Here is a 20032-nt window from a genome sequence, read left to right on the forward strand (position 1 = left end):
AAATGTTTTCTAGGACCCCCCCTCCCACATATGAAGCTCCAACCCATGTTGGGGAGTGGAATAAAAGCACTGCAAGCACTCCACTGATGGAGTGTTCTGCAAGGGTGGATTTTGAGGCACCAAGTAGCTTTTCAGCTTTTGTTCTCCTACAGTTATGAACGGAGGGTTATGTGAATTGAATATGGGGCTGAGACACCGTAACTATCCTCCCAGCTTTAAATCCCAGCTTTCCCAGGTCAGAGCTGAAAACTGTAGGACACCAAAGACAGTGGCATTTCACAGTTTCCCTTGTATGAGCTGCCCATCCTGAGAGGGAACAAAATGCAAAAGGAGAACTGTGGAGAGGAATCCTGTTGCTGACCACCAGTGGAAATGGGAATAACGCATCCGTGTACCACAGAAGCGGGCTACACAGATAGGTATTGTCCACATGCGCAGTGGGGATGCAGGAAGCTTGGGAATCTATTTAAGAAAGATACCTCTAAACCTCTCTTTAGCGTTTAAACCCCTGGTTCTTCCTCCTTGTTGACTTGGTTCAGGGCCATCCCTTCTTCTTGCCTTGGCTTCCTAACGTGCCTTTGCCACCCACCGTGCCACAAAGGCCAGCAAACTGCTCCACGGCTTTGTCCCCAAGTCCCAACCTGCCAGGGATTAAACACTTGCAGTTGAGATTATTGTGCAATTGAGAAGAAGGAAGGAGGGGCTGAAAAAACCCTCTTTCGAGGCGGTTTTCTGTGGCGGGCTCCTGCGGGACCGTCCCCTCGCCTTCCCACACTCGCTCCCCCCGTGCCCGCGGAGTTTGTAGCTGCTCCCCGGGAGCCGCCGGGACTTGTAGCCGGGGCCGGGCTCATCCCGCGGGGCTGTCCGTGGGGTCCGCGGAGCTCCGCAGGGCGCAGCGGGGGTCCCGGTGCCCACGGCTGGAGGCGGCTCCGCTGCTGGGCCGAGGGCAGCGCCCGCCGCCGCAGGAGGACCGACCACCGACCCCCCCGGACTGGGCCGCGCCGGGTGCGGGACTACGCGCCCCGAGCGCCCCTGCGCGGCGGTGGGGCGGGGCGGGGCGGGCGCGGCCCTACAAAGGCGGTGGCGGCGGCGGGCGGCCGCTACTCACCGGCACCGGCGGGAGGGCGCGGCGCCGCGCCGCCCGCGCTCCCGGGACAAAGCGCGGCCATGAGCCGGCTGTAGGCCCCCGGGACACAGCCGCCGCTCCGCTCCCTTCGGCGGCTCGGAGCGGGGGAGCGTTTTCTTCTCGTCGCCCGCGGGTCCGCCGCCCTCCTGCGCGGCGCGGGGTGGATGCCGGCACCATGCACACCGTGCAGAAGGACACCACCTTCACCAAGATCTTCGTCGGGGGGCTGCCCTACCACACCACCGACTCCTCCCTCAGGAAGTACTTCGAGGTCTTCGGGGACATCGAGGAGGCGGTGGTGATCACCGACCGGCAGACCGGCAAATCCCGGGGATACGGCTTTGTAAGTGCCGCTCCGTGTGTGTGCCCCCCCAGCCTCACTTCGCTTCCCGACGGGCGGTGGGGCTGCCCCGGGGCAGCGGTGCCCCCGGGCCGGTGAACCCCCGGTGACGGGGCTGTGCTCGCTGCGGAGCGGCTCGGTGCTGCTGCCCGTCCCGCCGGGGAGGGTTTGCCAGGACAAAGGCGGGGTGCGGGGCACCGGCAGGAAAATCCCCCGTGCCGGCCGAGGTTGTGCCGTTTATTTCAGCAGCTCCTTCCCCGAGTCCTGCCGCCTCGTTTCTTTGCGGGCTCCAGCGAGGCGCGGTGCTGCCCGCGGTCCCCGCATCGCCGCTGCCCCGAGCTGGGACTGGCTCCACCGACTTCTTAAAAAAGCACGGGGGAGGAGGTGGAAAGGCAAGAGAGAACAGCTGGCGTAAGCCCAGCGGAGGGACATGGCGAGGGGGGAGCCCTCTTTTCTATCAAGTCCCCGGGAGCTCTTCCCATCTCGCTGTGCAAGTGAGACTGCGTGAAGCAGAGTTTAGCTCCTGATTCAAAATAGAAGAATAAATAAACTCCACTTAGTGCCTGTTGCTGGAGTGTTTACAAAGTGCTGTTGCTACAAACAAGGCTGTGCTTAATTCCAGGTGACCATGGCAGACAGAGCTGCAGCTGAAAGAGCATGCAAAGACCCAAACCCCATCATCGATGGCAGGAAAGCAAATGTGAACCTGGCATATTTGGGAGCAAAACCAAGGAGTATTCAAACTGGTGAGACATCTAGGAGATCCTGTCTCTATTAGAATAAACTGTAAGACAAGGAAGCAGGTTACTCAGGCTGGATTCATCCGATCTGACCATGTGTGCTTATCCCTCGTAGTTCTGATTGTTGACTGAGGACCTTGTAGTCCAGTTACCTCTCTTCTGTATCTTCTTACTCGTATCTGTTACACTAGTGTTATGCACCTAAGTTCAAATAACTGAGTTAAAGCTCTTTTCTTCCATGACTAATTTGTTTTCTTGTTATCCTGTTTGTTACATCGGTATTAACGGTAACGTCCATTTCATCATCTGCCTTTTCATTTAATGACCACAGTACCTAGTGTGTATAATAAGGCATTGTACTGCATTGTCTATTCAATAACAGCACTTTCACAATGTTCTTTAATCTGAATTCCCATCTGGTCCTAGTGCATGTCACATATGCATATTAAAATTAAATTGCTTCTAACTGGGGTACTGAATTTATTCACGTGCATAGCAGATGAAATGCATGTATGTGTGGTCTGAGGGGTAATTATGTGTGTATATTATGAGTTGAATGGTACAATGGATGCTATTCATTAATATTTCTTTTTTTTCTGAATGCTTTTTTAGGTTTTACCATAGGTGTGCAGCAGCTACATCCAGCCTTCATTCAGAGACCCTTTGGGTAAGTCAAAACGTTTCTTAACAATCTGTTTGAAATCAAATTCATGAATCAACTCCCTCATCATTTAAAATGTGTGAAAAAAGCCTTAGCTGTCAAGAGTGGACGGTTTCACCAGCTGTTGTTAATGCTCAGAATACTTTCTTTCTGGTGAAGATTTCAGAAGTTTTGTGCATTTGTCAGCTTTCATGTAATTCCCAAAGATTCTCCTTTATCCTCAGTAAGTCTGAGTCATAATAAATGCAATGCATTTCTCGCTGCTTTGCCAGCATCAGGAATTCACAAACATTCAAATAAATGGAAAATAGTTTCTCTATTATAGTACTTAAGGTGTCAAAACAATTAAGCAAATTGTGTTCTCATGTTTCTCAAATACGATCTGCTTCCTCTGCGCCGTTTCCCACATAATAATGCTTAGGATACAGTTTTATCCTAGAAAACAAATTGCATTGGAAACAAAGTCTGTTACTTATTGAAAGTAACATTAGGTCAAAAATTGATTTTGGACAGATGTTATACAAGGCTTGAATAGTCTGCAAAAGTGGGCTTTTGTCTGCTGTTTTCAATAGCTTATACCATCCCTACTCGCTTAGAAAAGTCCTCTTTTTATACATCTAATAGGATCTGGCAGCTGCTCGGCGAAAGACAAGTGTGCTTCATGAGAACAATAGTGACTGTCATACTGCCTTCATTTAACTGTTTAATGATTGATGCAGTTCTTTTTTTACACCATTTCAGAAAGCGAATATTGATAGGGGGTTTTTATTATTATTATTTTCTAAGAGCGTTAAGAAAGTAGGTTCATTTTTTAAAGCTTCTTTGCACTGCTGTGTTGTGGGTTTTGTGTGACTCTAAATAGATGGGATTTTGGCCTTTGTCAACAGAAATACTTCATCCCCCTCCTCCTCTCTGCCCATTTTTTTTGGGGGTGTTCGGGAATTTTTTTTATTTTGAATAAAAAAAAAAATCTGCTAAGAACAAAACAGAAACTTTCCCTCCTCTGCCCTCATGGCTGCAGTTGCCAACTGCCTGGGTAATCTCATTCCAGTGAGTTTATGGATGTAAGAGGCTGTGTTGCCACAATAGTGCACACCCAGCACACGTGTGCTGTGTACGGTTCAAACACGCCAGTTTTCGTAAGAGGTTCCGGCTCTGTTGAGAAGACTCAAAGAACATCTGTCACGAAATGAAGAGTCTCTTTTTGGTTTTTGGTGCAAGAGCCATGATAGTCTACGTAAAGATGCTGCTTTTTAATACCTCTTGTGCACGGGAGCTACAATAGCTTTCTTAGTCCCCCAAGAAGACATCAGCAGCTTTCCCAGAGGCTTTCCAAATTGCACAGGAGTGCGCAAGAGAAGTTGATGATCCAACCAGCCTGTTAGGAGTTTTTCCACGCGTGCTAACAGAAAAGAGCAACACGGTGAAGGATGTTAAACGCCTCGTGTTGGCAGGGGTGCAGCTCACACCTGTTCCTCTTGCAGATCATCTGCTGCTCCTGTGGGTGCCGTTTCTAGCCAGCAGCTGCAGCCCTGGAAAACGTAGTTTTTAAACAGTTTGCTTTTAGTTTCATTTACAGAGGAGTGTGGGATCGACTGACTACGTCTTCCTTGTGACAGCCACTGTTCCAGTTTTTAGGCGTTGGTTTCATCATTAAGCCAGCAGAGCTGCAGTTAGCACATGCAGCAGAGAGCACGATAAATTATCAGTTGCCAAGAGACATGAACCAGGAGACTGGAGGGATGGAGGAGAGGGATTATATATCATTATTTGCAAGCATCAGTAAACAAGAATTTAGTTGCGTTCAGTCATTGCTGGAGCAGAATCACTGAAGATGTGGGTTTGTCAAAATGTGGAGCCGTTACCTTAGCACCACGATTGGAGCCGCTTTGTGACTTCTGAGCAAAGCATCAGGTGCTCAGTCAAGCAACGGAGCTTGGCTGCCGGTTCTCTCTTTGTCTTGTCAGTAGACCAGCAAAATTAAGAGTCTGCCAGGCTCCACTCTTGCATTCTCTTGAACCCACAATTTCCTTCACCCTCTGTGGGATTTGAAGATGGGTGAGGAGTTTATCGGGATCTGTCGATCTTTGGAAGCTTCATCAAATTGCTGTTGTCCATTTGCACTGTGTCCTGTGGATCCTGACCTTCCCCAAATGAAGCTCAGTGGCTCATCTGCTTTTCCGATGGTGTAAGACATCGCCTGGTTCTCCCTCCTGCAGCTCCTGACTCTGAGAAGTGTTCGTGCCTAGGAGCTGGTGTGTGGTTTCCAATAGGTGATTATGGGACATGGGGTACTAGGTTTGCAAGCTGGACTGGGCAAGGAAGAAATGAATGAACCACCCATTGACTGCTTGGCAGTTCAATAAGAGAAAACCAGCCAGTCACGTTCCAGCTATCAAGCCGCAAAATGCAGGTTTTGGTGAAACATGAAATGAATGGAAACTATGAAAATTACCCAAACATCAGGGAGGATTATTTATAAACTGAAGGCTTCCCCCCCAGCTCTAGGCGCTGAAATGCAGCTGTAAATATTGCCTGGGGTATGCGGAACAGAAAGAGAAACCATGAAGAGCCTCTCTCCTTCCTCCTGCTGCCCTGGCAGGGGAGACACTCGCGCAGCAGACAGCACGGAGTCGGCAGTAAATCCTCTTTGGAAAAGTAGTCTCTAGATTGTCGTAACTGGAGTTCCTAACAGTATTTCAAGGCAAAGGATGTGTCTTTGTCAGGGTGACTCGGAGATCTGGCTTCTGAGTTTAGGAAAGCAGCATTAGGCCTGGGTGGGGGCTTAGCCCAGAGCTTACTGTGCTTTGCTTGGAGGTAGCTGGCAATGCCACAGCGTGTCCCTGCGACCACCAGCCAGCACAGAGCTGTCTTACGCGATCAGAGAAGTAGGGAGACCCTCTCTTTACAAATGGAGCTGCCTCTTACTGCAGAGAAACATAGGAAACTCCTTGGAAGCCATGGTGTAGAGCACTTGACGAGGAGAACATGGTGATGTGGCAGAGCTGCTTAGTGCCCCTCTCGTGGTCCTGTCCTCTCCTCTGGGGATCCAGAGCTCGAGGCAGGCTTGAGCCTGTGCAGGGAACGGGGATTCCCTGCTTCTCCCCTTCGTGGCCGCGCTTGCTGCTCTGGACACGAGCAGCGGATGGCAGATGCATTCCTGAGGCTGTGCCTCAGCGAAGGAGCTATCTGTGTGGGAGATCTACCAGCGACTGAGTAAGTGACTGAGCTCTTGGAAACACAGCTGTCTCTCGCAGCAGAATTCAGCTCTCTTCCATATCTGCACATTGGATGTCGTTGCTCCGGAGACTTTGTTGCCTATCGCTGGGTAGTTGCTTATTTTGGTGACTCTGGTCCACATTTGGTCTTGGGCAGCACTGTAAAGAGTTAAATCTGTTTGAGTTTGCAACTTCATGTATTGATGCTGCTGCAGTTAGGAAGTGAAGAGAGTCCCTCTTTGCATCAGCCCACCCTCCTGCGCAGCTATTTATCCTTAAAACTTCTCTATTGGGTTAAAAAGAAAGGGAAACAAACTTTCTTTTCTGTGGTTGTGCTTATAGAACAGCACACACTGGCCTTGTTCTGCTCAGCTGCTGCATCCCCAATGCTCCGAGTTCCTATTGCACCACTTACAGAAAGCTGTCCCCGCTGGGGACTCCGGGCTGCTCTGCTGGTCACAGGCGGCTCCCGTGGGGAGGATGGACCCGGCACCTGTTGTCTGCCATGTGCCAGTAACATGAAAGCTTTTGCAGGGAGGATTTCCTAAGAAACATTCAAATCCATTTTCCAAATGGCTTCAGCTGCTAGTTCTTGGGCATGGTTACTGCTGCTGAGGCCAGTCAGAAAGAGCTCCTTTTTCTCCTTTTTTTAAGACTAGACATATATTTATAAGCAGATCAGATAGCTTTGTGAATTGTCATAGACATCTACTTCAAGGTGGCAAATGCTGGTATCAGACCCAAGGGTTTGGTATACAATTTGTTTCTGTTTTAGGCACAATTTGCTCATGTCCTGCATCCAGTATAGGTCTGCAGAACAATGCGAAAGGAGAGCATGGTCTGATGTACTGACCTTATATGTGGCTACATAAATGTTGTGCTAAGCTCGAGGCGCTTCTAGATCTTTTGCAGGGTTCGGTGAAAGGTGCCACGTGCCGTCCCGGTGCTGTCCGGCACAGGCTGGGTGTGATGGGGAGCCAGGCTGGGCTCATTCCAGCTTTGTTGTTACCACACATGTCTTGTGTTGATTTCCCTGCATGATTCCATTGCCTTCACTGGATTTGCTCTTCATCCTCACCAGCACAAGAGCAACCGCCTTAGCGGCAGAGACCTGAGTCCTTTCCCCTTGTCATAAGAGCTGGGGGGCGGCAGACATGAAATTATCCTGATCTGACCAGTGCCACTTAGTCCCAACGGGGCAGATTCATGCACGTGTCTGAATTTTCAGAGCAGTTCAGCTTGTACTTGATCTCATCTTTCCTTGGCGCAGCTGTTGGCATACTGGTCCTTAGCTCTGTAGTATTAAACACATGCCCAGTAATTTGAATGATAAATGTAGCTCTGACGTGCCTGCCTGAGCAGAGGGCACCAGCGAGGGAACTAGACAGTTGTGCTGATAATTTGGTAGCAAGGACACGGGGTCACTTCTAAATATGACTTACGTGAAGAGCCTGTTCCCCACAGATGGGAGCAAGCTACATACCAGGGCTAAATATACGCTATGATCACAAAAGATGAAAAGTTGTAGACCTCAGAGTTGAAGCTGAGTCTCCTGTTTCTTGTTCTCTAAATCCTGTAAACAGGTTCATGCTGTCTCCTGCAATTTCCGTATCAGCAGCTCTGAGTATGTCAGCTCTCCCGTGTCAGAGCTCTGCTCCAAACAAAGCGTCCGAGGTTGGGAAAGCTGTGCCGGGGCAGGATCCCATCCCCAAAGTGGGATCCTGGCTTGTTGGAAGGTGTGGAGAGAGGTCTTGGATGCTCTGGAACAACAAAGGCACAGCTGGCAGCAGACGCCACTGGAAGTCTTAAAACGGAATTTGTTTCTTGGCTGAGAAATTGTTTTATCAGTGTAGGTTTTCTTTTATCAAAAGTAGATGTTTCATTGCTTCTTCCATAGCTAAAGCATTCTACTCCAAAGCGCTTCAACTATCCAAGAAAGAGTTTTTAATAAATCAGATATGTGGATGGTTTTAATGAAAAGTCAGCAAAAGGGATCATGTGTAGAGAAATAAAGTCTGTTAAAGAGGGAACCAGTTGAAAGTAGTTCATTTAATATATATTATGCCAAAGCTTCTCAGGTACTTGAGAAGACTTCAGAGATGTTTCTGGAACCTTTGGTTTTCTCCAAATTGTAGAAGAGAGTTGGAAAGCTCAGTTAAAGGCAGAATGCCTGGGGCTGCCTGGGTTGGTTTGCAGAGCCTCTGTTTTCCCTCCTGTGGGCAGGATGAATCCAGCGTCCTGCTGGGCTTCTCACACTGATGCTGAAGGACTTGGAATTATTTTCTGGTTCTTCTGTCAGTTCGTATCTGGTTTGGCTGTGCTGATAACTGGAAAGTGGAAGGATTTTTCCCTCTCTGGGTAGCTGACTAGTTGCGGATAAACTTCCATGTGGCTTTTTCCTTGGTGCCAGATGGCTCTCATTTCAGGCAGATGTTATCTCCTGCTACCTGAGTGTTTTTCAGCCTGCTTCTCCAAAACTATTTTTGGTCTGGTCCAACATGCCTTTATTTGGGATTTTTTATTTCTCTTTCCCTTGGGTGTGGGGGAAGCAAGATGCAGAGAATAAAGCTGTGAGTTGTTGAGCCTGGCAATCTCCTGGTGAGCTCAGCATGTTGATCTCCGATTTCTGGTCAAGCTGAGGAAAATCATTAGATCTTTGTAAGAAGATCTTTTGTCTGCAACGTATTTTTTTAAATTTCTTTTAGTTTTTTTTTCCCCACATCTCTGCACCAGCAATGGGGGAAGATATAGATGGCATTTCTTTTTACTTGTATTTGTGGGATTCACCACTTTCTGCTATGGGCCATTAGTTTGTTGCATCATGAAATCAAGATGAACTAACACTGTAAAATGAGGACATTGCTGGGCTGTGGTAGGTTCTCAGCTACTGCTGCACCCCCTGTTCCTTAAATTTTCTCTCTCCTACCAAAATGAAAGTAGATTGAAATCAGAAATTCATCTCATACTCTACGTTGGCATTTGTATTTCTCAAACAATGGTTTTGATAGGCTCAGCAACCAGCAGATGTTATCACTGAATTCTTTAATATACTCGCTTTTTTCTCGGGTACCAATTCCAGGCTGGGACAGTGTTGCAGCAGGTTGTTCCTTGGTGATTGCCACCAATGTGGTGATGTCTGGTCCCAACAGGGGTGCAGGAAACGCAGTCTTGTACCTGTTTGCACAGGCTGCTCTGTAGATCTTCCCAGAGGGCCAAGGCAAGTTAGTTACAAAATGAGCAGAAATTGGGTTGACTGGCTTGCTATTTTGTGTTTGTGTCAGTGGGGATAAATACCAGATCATGGAGCTGCAGAGTTCATCCTTATTTTACTTGGAGCTGGCTGGTGAGGCAGAAGCCATTGACATTTCAATGCACACTTAAATCAGCTTTAGCAGGGATGTTTCAGGACTGAGCGGTTTGTCATGTCAGTGATTGAAGCCCAGCCCGTGTCAGTAACTGCTGGTGGACGGTGGAGTGGTCAGGGCACAGTGGATGTCCTGAGCTGCACCAAATGGCTGGTGATCTCCTCCGGGAGCAAGAATCCTTGTCCTCAATGAACCCACTTAGAACACATCTCCAAATCTGTCACCCGAGGTGTTATTTCACCAGCGGTGGTTTTTATCTTGTTGTGGCTATACCTACCTCGTTCTGCAGTACCTCCTACCAACTGAAGCCCAGTGCCATGGGCCATCACGTGTTGTGGCACCGTGAGTGTCTCTGTAGCAGCTAATGGGTCAACTCTAGTGGAAATGGAGGCCAAATTCCTGGGGTCAAATGCCAGAATTTGTGCCTTCGCTGGCAGACACAAAGGGCTCTGTTTCTTTTATTCTCCAAGGAATAAAAGGCTGGTCGTGGCAGTGGCATTTGTGTGCTGATCTCTGCAAGGCTGCCAAGAGCCCTGTGCCCCTCCTTGTTTCCCAAGTGTTTGTGTGATGCCGTGTCCCTCTTGACAGAGGGTTGCAGTTGTCTCCCACCTCTCCAGAAGCAGCAAAAGCAGCTACCGGCATGGCTGGCAGAGCTCAAGGAGGTTGGGAGCTGCTGCCCTTCTGCTCTCCTGGACCTGTGCAGCTTGCAGGAGCTGCTCATGTGTAGGAAGTCCTGCAGGGTGGGGGACAGCTGAGAAAGTGCAGCTAAAACACATTACAGCTGTAAACCTGACCTAAAATAATGAAATATTTAAAATGCCTCTGAGATGAGGTCTGCAGATAGAGCCACTGATGAAGGAAAGGGCCCCCTCAGCCTGCTCCTCTCCCTTGCTGTTTGGGAGGGGATACGAGACACATGGACATCTGACTGTCCCATCTTCCCGGCTGCCCACAACCCTGCTGATGCGATGGGGAGAAACAGGTGATGGCAGGTTTTAAAAAGTCCGCTCTTTCAGCAGGCAACACCTCCTGGTGACCACAAGCCTCACCCGATGCATTTGAACATCTCCACCCAGGACTGCACGGAAAAGGAGCTGCTTTTGTTCTGTCCTTCATGTTTTATACGGCAAAAGCAGAAGCGGAGCCTGCGGCTCCTCTGCTGGTGGCTCTGTAACCATCTCTTTTGTTCTGTGTCTTTCCATTTTGGCTGCCGGAGCAGTGTGGCAGCGCGCCACGTAGTTAGGACTGTGGGCTAGTGTGGCGGTCCTGGCTGCCCTCCTGCACCAACGGCCCTCCCGAGTCCCTCCTGACGGCTCTAGACTTAGGTTTGGCCGTGCTCATTGCGTTTTGTGGCCTTTGCCCGCGATTAATCATAATGCCATAAGCATCTCGTATGTCTGCTGTTCACGGGATGAGTTTGATGTGTGGTGGCGATGGCTGATCACTTGGTTGACGTTTTATAATCACGTTGTGTATTCTAGATGAAGTTCTCTTCTGGCTGGCAGGGCCCATCATGTGGAATGTAAGAAAACTGCAGGGAGGAAGGGAGAAGCATCTTAAAACACAGATGTGACTCATTCTGTAGAAATTCAGATGAGAGTTTGCTAATTTCTAGAAAAAGAGCTCCAAAAGAGGGGAAAAAACCAGAGAGGGAAGTATTTTAAGACCTGTAGATGCTGAACATAGCCAGCAGAGAACTTCATCATACTGCACTGGTTTTGTGTTTTGTTTGCAGCTGGTACACCTAATTCAGAAGTCCAAACTGCATAATATCTTGATTGAAATTTCTAGCTAAATTGTTAAAAACCTGCAGATCAAAAGAACCTTCCATTCTACATAGAAGCAGATTCTGGAGTTGCTGAGTGTGATTTTTTTTCCAGTGCAGTAAACTCTGGTGTGCGATGTGTGCTTGTGTATGCATTGAGCTGGGATGCATTTCTGGAAACAAAGTACAGGAGCACTTTTTGTCTTCCCAGCTAACAGTGCTTTTTATTCAAACAGTAGCATTGAAAAGCCAGAATTTTTCCTTGCTGAGGAGAGAAAAAAAGAAAACAAAACCAAAAAAACACCACACACACACAAAACCCCAAAGGTAGTGCTGGTTGTCGCAGATGCTGTCTCTCTGGAGCATGCCAAGGGAGCCGCGATGGAGAAGCCATGTACAGGACAGCAAAGCTGATGTGTGGAGTTTCTCAGGGACAAGTTGGGAGCGTGTACTTGCTTGTGTGTCCCCACACGCGGCCACATCCCCTGCATGGGGTGTGCCGGCTCCAACAAGCAGTTGGGTGGCAGCAGGGGACACCGGGGGTGACCTGCGGAGCTGCTCAGGCTGGATTGCTCAGAGGCTCTAGGACCATCCTGCTGGTGGGTGTTTTTTAGTGAGTCTTGAGTGTAAGGATTGTGCTTTTTATGTGTGTGTGTTTCTGGGGTGGTTTTAACTTTATCAAGCCCTGGAGTAGGAGGAAGCCCAGAAGTGTGAGACATGTAGGGAGAAGCAACAGGCAGCCGGAGCATCCATCACCAGTCTGGGATGCAGGCTGCTGTCCCAGCTGCCGATTTATGGGGTGATAGAGCAAGAGGTGTGTGTGGGGTCTGTTCATCTCACCCCCAAGGGTTGCATGGGCCAATGCTGAGGGGTGACTCTGCAGAGCCTTCCCCCAGCCCCTGGCAGGCCAAGAGAGCCGTATCGCACCTCTGCATTATTTAAAAGAAAACAAACCCCAGTGATCAAGTGTGAGGAACCTCCGGGTCGGGATTGGGCCCAGCTCCTTGGAAGAGGCGGCTGAAGTGACTGTGCGACATTAAGTGCTCTTGGTCTGAACTGGCACATAAGCTCCAGCTCTGATTCAGCCCTGCTGGCCTCAGTTTTGATCAGAGCTAAACTAAAAGTGATTCAGTGAATTTCTGCTGCCTCATCTCATTCTTGTTAGTCGTGGGGTGACATTGGATAAGGGAGCATTTATGGACCAAAGGGCTGTGAGGTCTCTCTCTCTGCACTATGCTGGGGATGGCCCTGGCCTCTGGAGATGGTCTTGAACTTAATCAAAGGCTGAGATGCTGCTCTTCACCATCCATCCTTCTCCCCAGTGCTGCTCTTCTGAGACAGCCTCACTATATCTGAGGACCCTGATTGTAGAGAGGCAGCGTTGCTGTGCGTGGGGAGCAGAGAGGTCATTCTCTCATCATGCACATTGTCTCAAGCAAAACCAGAGTGGGAAAACCAGAGAAAACTCTGTTCAGATGAGTGCTTGTTTGTGGGAAGCCTTTCTTCTGCCTGAAGTGTGGGTTAAACCATGCAGTGCTTGTTGGAAAGCAAATGGGAACAGCCCCATAACTGCTGGATAGGGGGAAACAGCCCCACATGGACCCCAGGATGTTGTAGGTTGTGGCTGAGACCTGGGACAGACACTCAGGTGAAAAGAGGACATCGAGTAACCCATCCAGCAGAAGTTTCCAGTCCCTGGGTGCGAGTCCCCATGAAGTACGAGAGCACTGGGTCTTGCTGCTGGGGAGCCGGGTCTGCTGGGGTTTCCAACCCTGGGATCAGACAGGCAAGTGGGCAAGATATCCTCTGCCCAAGCAGCTGAGCTTGGCTTTAGAGAGCAGTTCAGGCATGTACAAGCCTGTGTCTTGTGGAAAGCCTGTGGGAGGCTTTTAAAAGTGGTCGTGTTTGAAAATGTGCTGTCACACACATCCACACAAAAATCCCCAAAATATGTGAATCTGCATAAGCTCTTCACAGAGTTTTACCTTGGATTTTTTGCTTGCCAGGATGAGCTGGGTTTAGAGGCAGGGTGGAACGAGATCTCTGGAGGGTGGCTTTTGGTTTGTGCCATTGCCTTACGTGATTCAGCGAGCAGCCAGCCAAAGGGACCTTTGCCACGGTGTGTGCTTTTTGGTGCACGTGGCTCTGATCTTTCAGTGGTCACGTCCTGTTTGCTGGTGACATCTGCACACCCATATTTCTTAAACAAGCCCCAGATCTGTCAAGCCTGTGCACAATGGAGCTCTCTGCTGCCGAGGGCTGTGGAAGCAGATACCGTTTGTACTCTGCAGTTGCATGTGCAAGTGCCCGTGGTGGCTTGTGTGGATGCATCTAAACCTTCAGGTTTGCACAGTTTTTGTTGTGTGCCCTTTGGAAAGTACAGCCCTTTCATTTTGCTGCTTTTTTTTCCTTCTCACGAGCAGTTTCTAGCAAATGAATGGACAATCCTGCATTAATAATCTCCAGAATCTTTCAGCCTATGGACTTCAATTGACTGTGGTGGTGTTAAATTCCTCTGGGCACATGGCTACCCCAGGGCAGGGGCAAACTGGCTGGTGAAAAGCAGTGCTTTAGGACCTGTGACGCTTTAGGACCTGCGTGGAAAGGGCAGAGGAAATTCTGGGGCCCAGCAGAGCCTGTGTGTGAAATCTTGTGGGCACAGTAGCATCACTGCATGGTCACTGCTGAGGGGTGTTACTCATGGGAAGAAAACCAGAATTAATATATTGTGTTTTACAGCAAACAAGCTGTAGCATTGGCCTAAACATCCAGTGTTATGGAAACACCAGCTTAAGTGTGTAGTAACTGATAACAGCTGGCAAGCTGGAAGGCCTTGGTGTGTGCCTGAGGGCAGTGGTTGTGCCTGGTGGGATGAGCGGAGGAGCAACATGGTGTCTCTGGTGCTGGGGGTTGCCCTGTGGGGGCTGTGGATCCTCAGGAGCCTCCACCAGAGTTTGGGAGGGGTGCAGCATGGACCTGGAGCATGTGGGGTGCAGCAGGGATGGGCAGGGACAAACAGGGCACATGCAGGCTTGGGAGATGTGGAGAGACAGACAGGCAGGAGCTGTGTCGCAGCCATCCAGGGAGGTTATTTTGGGGACCAGCAGCCTGGACAGTGGGTGATACAAGACATGGAGACCAGGGTGTGTGTCTGTTCTTGCAGTCCGTGCTTCACCTTGCACTGTTTCCACCCTTGGGGTCTAGAGGCGGTTTGATTTCCATTCCCCCCACCCGAGCAGCACCCCTTCCTGGAGGGCAGCACTACTGGGCAGCACCGTTCCCGTGGCTGGCGCACCTGAATTTGGGGGGGAAGGAGGGGGACACGCAGGCTGCAGGAAGCCCAGCCCCTTGCTGACTCTCTCCCTTTGCCTCCACAGGCTCACGCCTCACTATGTTTACCCCCAAGCTATCATCCAGCCCAGCGTGGTGATCCCCACCCCCGTGCAGTCCATCACCTCTCCCTACATTGACTACACCGCCGCCAGCCAAGCCTATTCCCAGTACACCACCGCTGCCTACGACCAGTACCCCTACGCTGCCTCCCCTGCCGCCGGGTTTGTGGGGTACGGCTACACGGGTGCAGTGCAGCCCCCCATCACCGCCAGCACTCCCGCGGCCCCCGCCGCCGCCTTCGTGCAGTACCAGCCCCAGCAGCTGCAGCCCGACCGCATGCAGTGAGGGCCCTGCCCGCAGCACCGAGGACAATCTCTGACCGTGGAAGGATACAGCTAGGACAGCAAAAGCGACAGCAACAAAAACCCCAGAACAATAAAAGAAACAAAACAACAACAACAACAAAATCACCCTGCTCCTTTACTCCCTTTACATAGGTGCATATCAATACCTAAGCTATTTATAGTGTTAAGGGCGAACCCAAACCTTTGCAGTCTGACTGTGCTCATGAAAATGGACTTCTGGTAAGTTTTTTGTTTTGTTTTGTTTAGCTTTTTTTTTTTCCCAATCTGGACAGGTATTGTCTTGAAGATGTCCTAAAAGTGACTGAAATGTTTCACAGGAAAACGTACAGATTCTTGCACACATTACGGTCTGCTTCCATCACCTCTGGTCGTCTTTCTGGTCCTACCCCATCAGTCCTCCCCTCCTCAGCAAACCTTGCAACCTCCTTAATTACTGTTGAGGTACAGAGGTACTCGAAGAACGTGGAAAAAAAGCAATCTTATTTTTTTGGTTGTACAAAAACTTTGTAATACTCAGAGATGCCTTACAGAAAAAAAAAAGAAACAAAAGAAAAACTATTTTTTAATATTTATTGCGATTTTGTTCGCATGAGCTGTGAATTGCAGACAGAAGAATAGTAGTAAGTATCTGCCTTGTTTAATTCTCATTTTACTAAATTATTGTATGTAGGTAAAAGTTCCTAAGTAATTGCTGAATCACTTCAACATGCAAAAGGGAATATTGGCTTGAAGGAGAGCAGAATATTCCTTTAGTCAACGCACTGTACTATTTTCTTATTGTAATTGTTACTCTGTTAAGATTATCTCAAATTTAGGTATATTTTTAAATGCAAAAAAACCAACCAAGAATACTGAACATTTTGTCTACTTTGGTAGATCTTTTGTTACAATGCTGCAACCTATGGAGACATTTACAGTATTTATGTAAAAGAAATTTGGGGCTGTTGGCCAGCAAAGCTTAGGAGAATACCATGAGACAGAAAAAGGTGTTACGTCATTGAACAAATGGATAAATGTAACCTTTTTATGCCTATAATCCAACAGCCAAATAAAGGAAGAGAACAGATGATGTAAGTTAAGTGCATTTCTACAAAGAACAGCAATAAACTATTTTAACTTTTAAAATTATTCGATAGCGTATGGTACCATGTTTGCTTGGCTGGAGTCCATCAGGGAGTACTTTTGAATTTAGTGAAGTGGCTGTGCTGGATCTTTGCCTATGAGTGTGCTCGGGCAGGTTGGGAACTCATGGTCTGGGGAGCCTGGTGAGCGCATCCTGACCCGGCGCTGGGCATCATGCGGGCATCGCCATCCCTTGCAGCCCATCCTGCGCACAGCTGCTCGCTCTGCGTGTTCCCAAGTCACCTTGGCACCTCAGTGTCACGTTGGAGCTGTGCGATCCCCAATGCTCGTGCCCAGCACCGGGCACTTGCTGACACGCAGAGCAGAGGGAAAGTGCTGGAAACTGGGACAGCTGAGATCAGGTCTTACTCCAGAATCTTCAGGATATTGCTTTCCTTCTGTTATTTGCTTAAAATAAGTTTACTTGAGTTTTGGGGTTTTTTTTGTATGTTTGGGTTTGTTTGGTTTTGTCTTTTATTATTATTGTTATTGTTTGGGGTTTGTGTGTGTCTTTTGTGTTTTAGTTTTGGGGTTTTTTTAGTGTGGGTTTGTTTTGGTTGGTGTTGGAGTTTTTGTTGTTGGTTTTTTTTGTGTTGTTTTTTTGTTTGGTTGGGTTTGTGTGTCTGTTTGGTGTTTGTTTTTTTGGGGGAGGGGTGTTTCTTTGTTTGTTTGTTTTTCCTGAATTGAATCCATCCCAAAGCGTGTGGTCTGCCCAAGCCCTGCCCCAGCTAAGGGCTCTGTGGTCCGGCTGTGGGGAGCGCTGAGGCTCTGCCAGGCTGCTCGCACCCCTCAGCCTCCTTTGGGTTACTCAGCCCTGTTGCGCTTTCCCTTGCCAACTTTCTTTAGAAATCTGGTTTTCAGATTTTGACCGTTACAAGCTGTGAATATCAGCTTTTAAAAGTAAATACAATTATTCTATTTGGATGTCCTAGTTATCTAGTTCATCTCTGTGAAGGTTACAGCAGAAATGATGCCAGGAAGTCCCTGCATCTTTGTTACCGACGTGTGTTGCTGTTCACAAGGTGATGATGTCTAAAGCCCTCCTGGGGGAAGATGGTGCTGTAAGACAGAAGCAGAGACAGTTCAGCCCCATGTCTGATCAACTGCCCTGGTGGATGTAAAGACACACAGTGGGCAATTCTAATGTCATCAGTAGGCCTCAGAGTAAACAGCCTATCTCAATGAATGGAAACAGCTCATTCCTCCTTTGCTCATATTGCGTGAGAATGCAGATCCTGATGGGGCTTTTTGTCCTGCCCTGGGTTTTGCTTAGAACTGTGTGGGTGATGTTTATTTCCTTTTTAAGTAATTAGTTTCTGGATAGGGCTGTGGGGCTGCCAAAGGAGTAAGAGCTGAGTGCCGCATCCAGCACGGCACTGGCGAAGAGCACAGCCTGGCCCCAGAAAACTGCCTTTGAAGTACTATCGGGGCCAGAGATTATTCAGCAATTCTTCTTTCTCCCTGCCATGAGTCTTTCTGAGGAGGAAGGAGGAGAGGATTTCGGAGGTGGGTGAGGGTGCCAGGAGCCGTGTTGCGGTCCCCGTTGTTCCCGCTTGGTTCCAGCACTGCTGATCGTCGCCTTTTGTCTTCACGGGGCGCTTGCGTCTCCCCAGGTCAATAGGAAGACCAAGGCCTCTGAAGATTAATTTGTCATTAGGAAAAAAAAAAGTGCCCAGTGCATTTTCAAGAGAAGAGAGTGATGATTTCCCATTTAGCTGACTGTAATTTCCTGAAAGGTGGCCAAACCCGCCAGCATCGAGGCTGCCCTGAGCAGCAGCACGCCGCCTTCGCCCGCCGCCGTCGGATGCCGTTCCTGGATCCTGCTCGCTTTGGCTCCGGGCTCATTTTGAGAAACAACCACATCAAAACAACAGCCCAACCTGCTGCCTTCCTGTGTGCGGAAACTCAACTGTGAAATTGTGGCTGGGCAGGATAATAATGAAATCTGCCTTCCAGCTTCCCAGGTGGAAGTGGGGTTGCCATGGCAGGGGGTGAGGGGAGCCTGTGCCCCCCAAAAAGGAGCCCAAGTGCTTCCTCAACCCGGCGCTTGGTTGCAAAAGGGGGATGAGCCCCCAGTGACAGAGGGACAGGAGTTACACAGGGCACAAGGAATGGGGTGTGGATGAGAGGCAGTGGCTCTGTGGCTCCTGGCTGCTCAAGGTAGCACAGGACAAGTGCTTAAATCACCTTGCAATACATATATATATAATTTTTGTTGGCATGCATTGCTTGATGCAGCATCCTCTTTTACCGTGTGGCTCACGTTGTTCTGGGCTCGCCCCAGGCAGCTCAGCTCTGCTGTGGGCAGACGGGAGCCCGGGGTGGGCACAAGTTTTGGAGTCGCGGTGCCATTATAGGAGCTTTGGTGCAGCAACATGCAGGCACAGGGATGCAGGGAGGAACAGCGAGGGCTGGATGGTTTTGGCAGGGTGGAAGCAGCCATGGGATCTGGACTTTGTCTTGGGGACATCACTGTGGCCATGATCAGCCCACGCCAACTCCCAGCAGCTGTGCCCACATGCCCAGTCATTTGCATCGCAAATATCTTTTTTTTTTTCCATAGGAAACCATCACATCGGGGCTGTCAGGGTGAGCTTTTGGCCCTCCCCACCAGGGGATGGCTGGGGTGCGATTTCTGCCCTTTCCAGGTACTAACTCTCTTTGGGGTGTCCCTGTCACAGAGGTACAGCCGAGGCCTCTGCTGCCAGCAGCCACCCAAACCCTGACGAGGGACGGGTGGGCATTGAACCCTGCGGTGCTCACCCCCACCAACCCACATTATCTGGCCGAGACACCCGGGGAATCGCACGAGTGCCCATCTGGGGCTCTGCAGTGGCACCCCCAACCAGTGGCTGTCCCCAGGGGGAATGGCTGGGGACACGGGGGGGCCCAGGACACTGCCAGCCCCCCCAGCCTGGCTCCCGGTGCTAATGAGCCCCAGCACCAAAACTTTACGGCTGAGAGGGAAATGCCGAGCGCAGGATTTATTTGCATAGTAACTGGGCTGCTGTCGGCGCTTACCCTTTAAAATAAAGTTCACAGCAAAATGTTTTTAACCCCTTTGTATACAGGGAATGCTAACAGCATCCTTTTTTTTTTTTCTTCCCACCCCCCCATCTGAAAACTGGTTTTTTTCCCTCCTCTGTGCCTGTCTGAATCCTGCCAGCGTAGAGATTCCCTTGTTCAGAGAGACAAAAAAAAATAAAAAGCAAAAAAAAAGAAAGAAAGAAAAACTTAAGCCTGGGATTAAAAAAAACCCATCACTAAAATAGTTTGAATAACAAAGTCAACTGACTCGCCGGGAGCCCGGTGAATGCCTGTCACGTATCGCCCTTCGGCCGGGGCACCGTCATGTGTTTCACTAGATAGTTCCTGGAAAAGCTTCTGCTCAGCCCGATAGACCCGCGGCTGCTGATACGGCTGCGGCCCCGCACTGCCCGGGGCGGCGGAAAACTTCCAGAAATTATAGCAGAGGGTGGGGGAATAAATACATAAATCTCCCTTGGATACCCGAGACACCAGTTCTTCTTGTGACCTGAATAACAACCAGCTGTGATGATGATCAGGGCTTCTCCTGCCCCAGTGGTCCCAGCACCAGCAGCCCCCTCTGCCTTTATTGATGGATTTAGCAATGAGATTGATGTGGGATTTTCCTGTCGTTTGGTGGGTTGTTTCGTTTTTGTTTTTGTTTTTTTTTAATTTTTTAGGGGTTTGGTTGGTTGGTTGGTTGGTTTTGCTCGGTTTTGGTTTTGTGCATTTGGTTTTTTTGTTTGTTTGTTTTGTCCCCCAATAATTTTTCCATAGTTTTAAGTACATAACCAAAGCAATGGTACCTTCCATGAGATGATACAAGGAGAGGGTTTGTAAATCCCCCACCCAGGCAGAGTCGCCTCGCCATGTCAGACACATCATGTGGGAACCACACAAATAGGAACGTGTTATTGGGGGGATTTGTACCTAAAAAAAATCAAACCCAGATACGTCAGTTTTATCCTTT

The 20032-nt window shown here is 49.3% G+C and overlaps 1 protein-coding gene across 1 annotated transcript; it reads left to right on the forward strand.

The window, feature by feature from the left end:
- The first annotated feature begins 1082 nt into the window (after positions 1-1082).
- RBM38 (RNA binding motif protein 38) lies at positions 1083-16041 on the forward strand. The gene is made up of 4 exons (XM_080354465.1): positions 1083-1469; positions 2089-2212; positions 2819-2873; positions 14593-16041. The coding sequence occupies exons 1-4, from the start codon at positions 1302-1304 to the stop codon at positions 14891-14893; spliced, it is 648 nt and encodes a 215-aa protein (XP_080210591.1). The 5' UTR covers positions 1083-1301; the 3' UTR covers positions 14894-16041.
- The last annotated feature ends 3991 nt before the right edge of the window (positions 16042-20032 follow it).

This window comes from Nesoenas mayeri (genome assembly GCF_963082525.1).
Source record: "Nesoenas mayeri genome assembly, chromosome: 16".
In the NCBI taxonomy this organism is placed as follows: Eukaryota; Metazoa; Chordata; class Aves; order Columbiformes; family Columbidae; genus Nesoenas; species Nesoenas mayeri.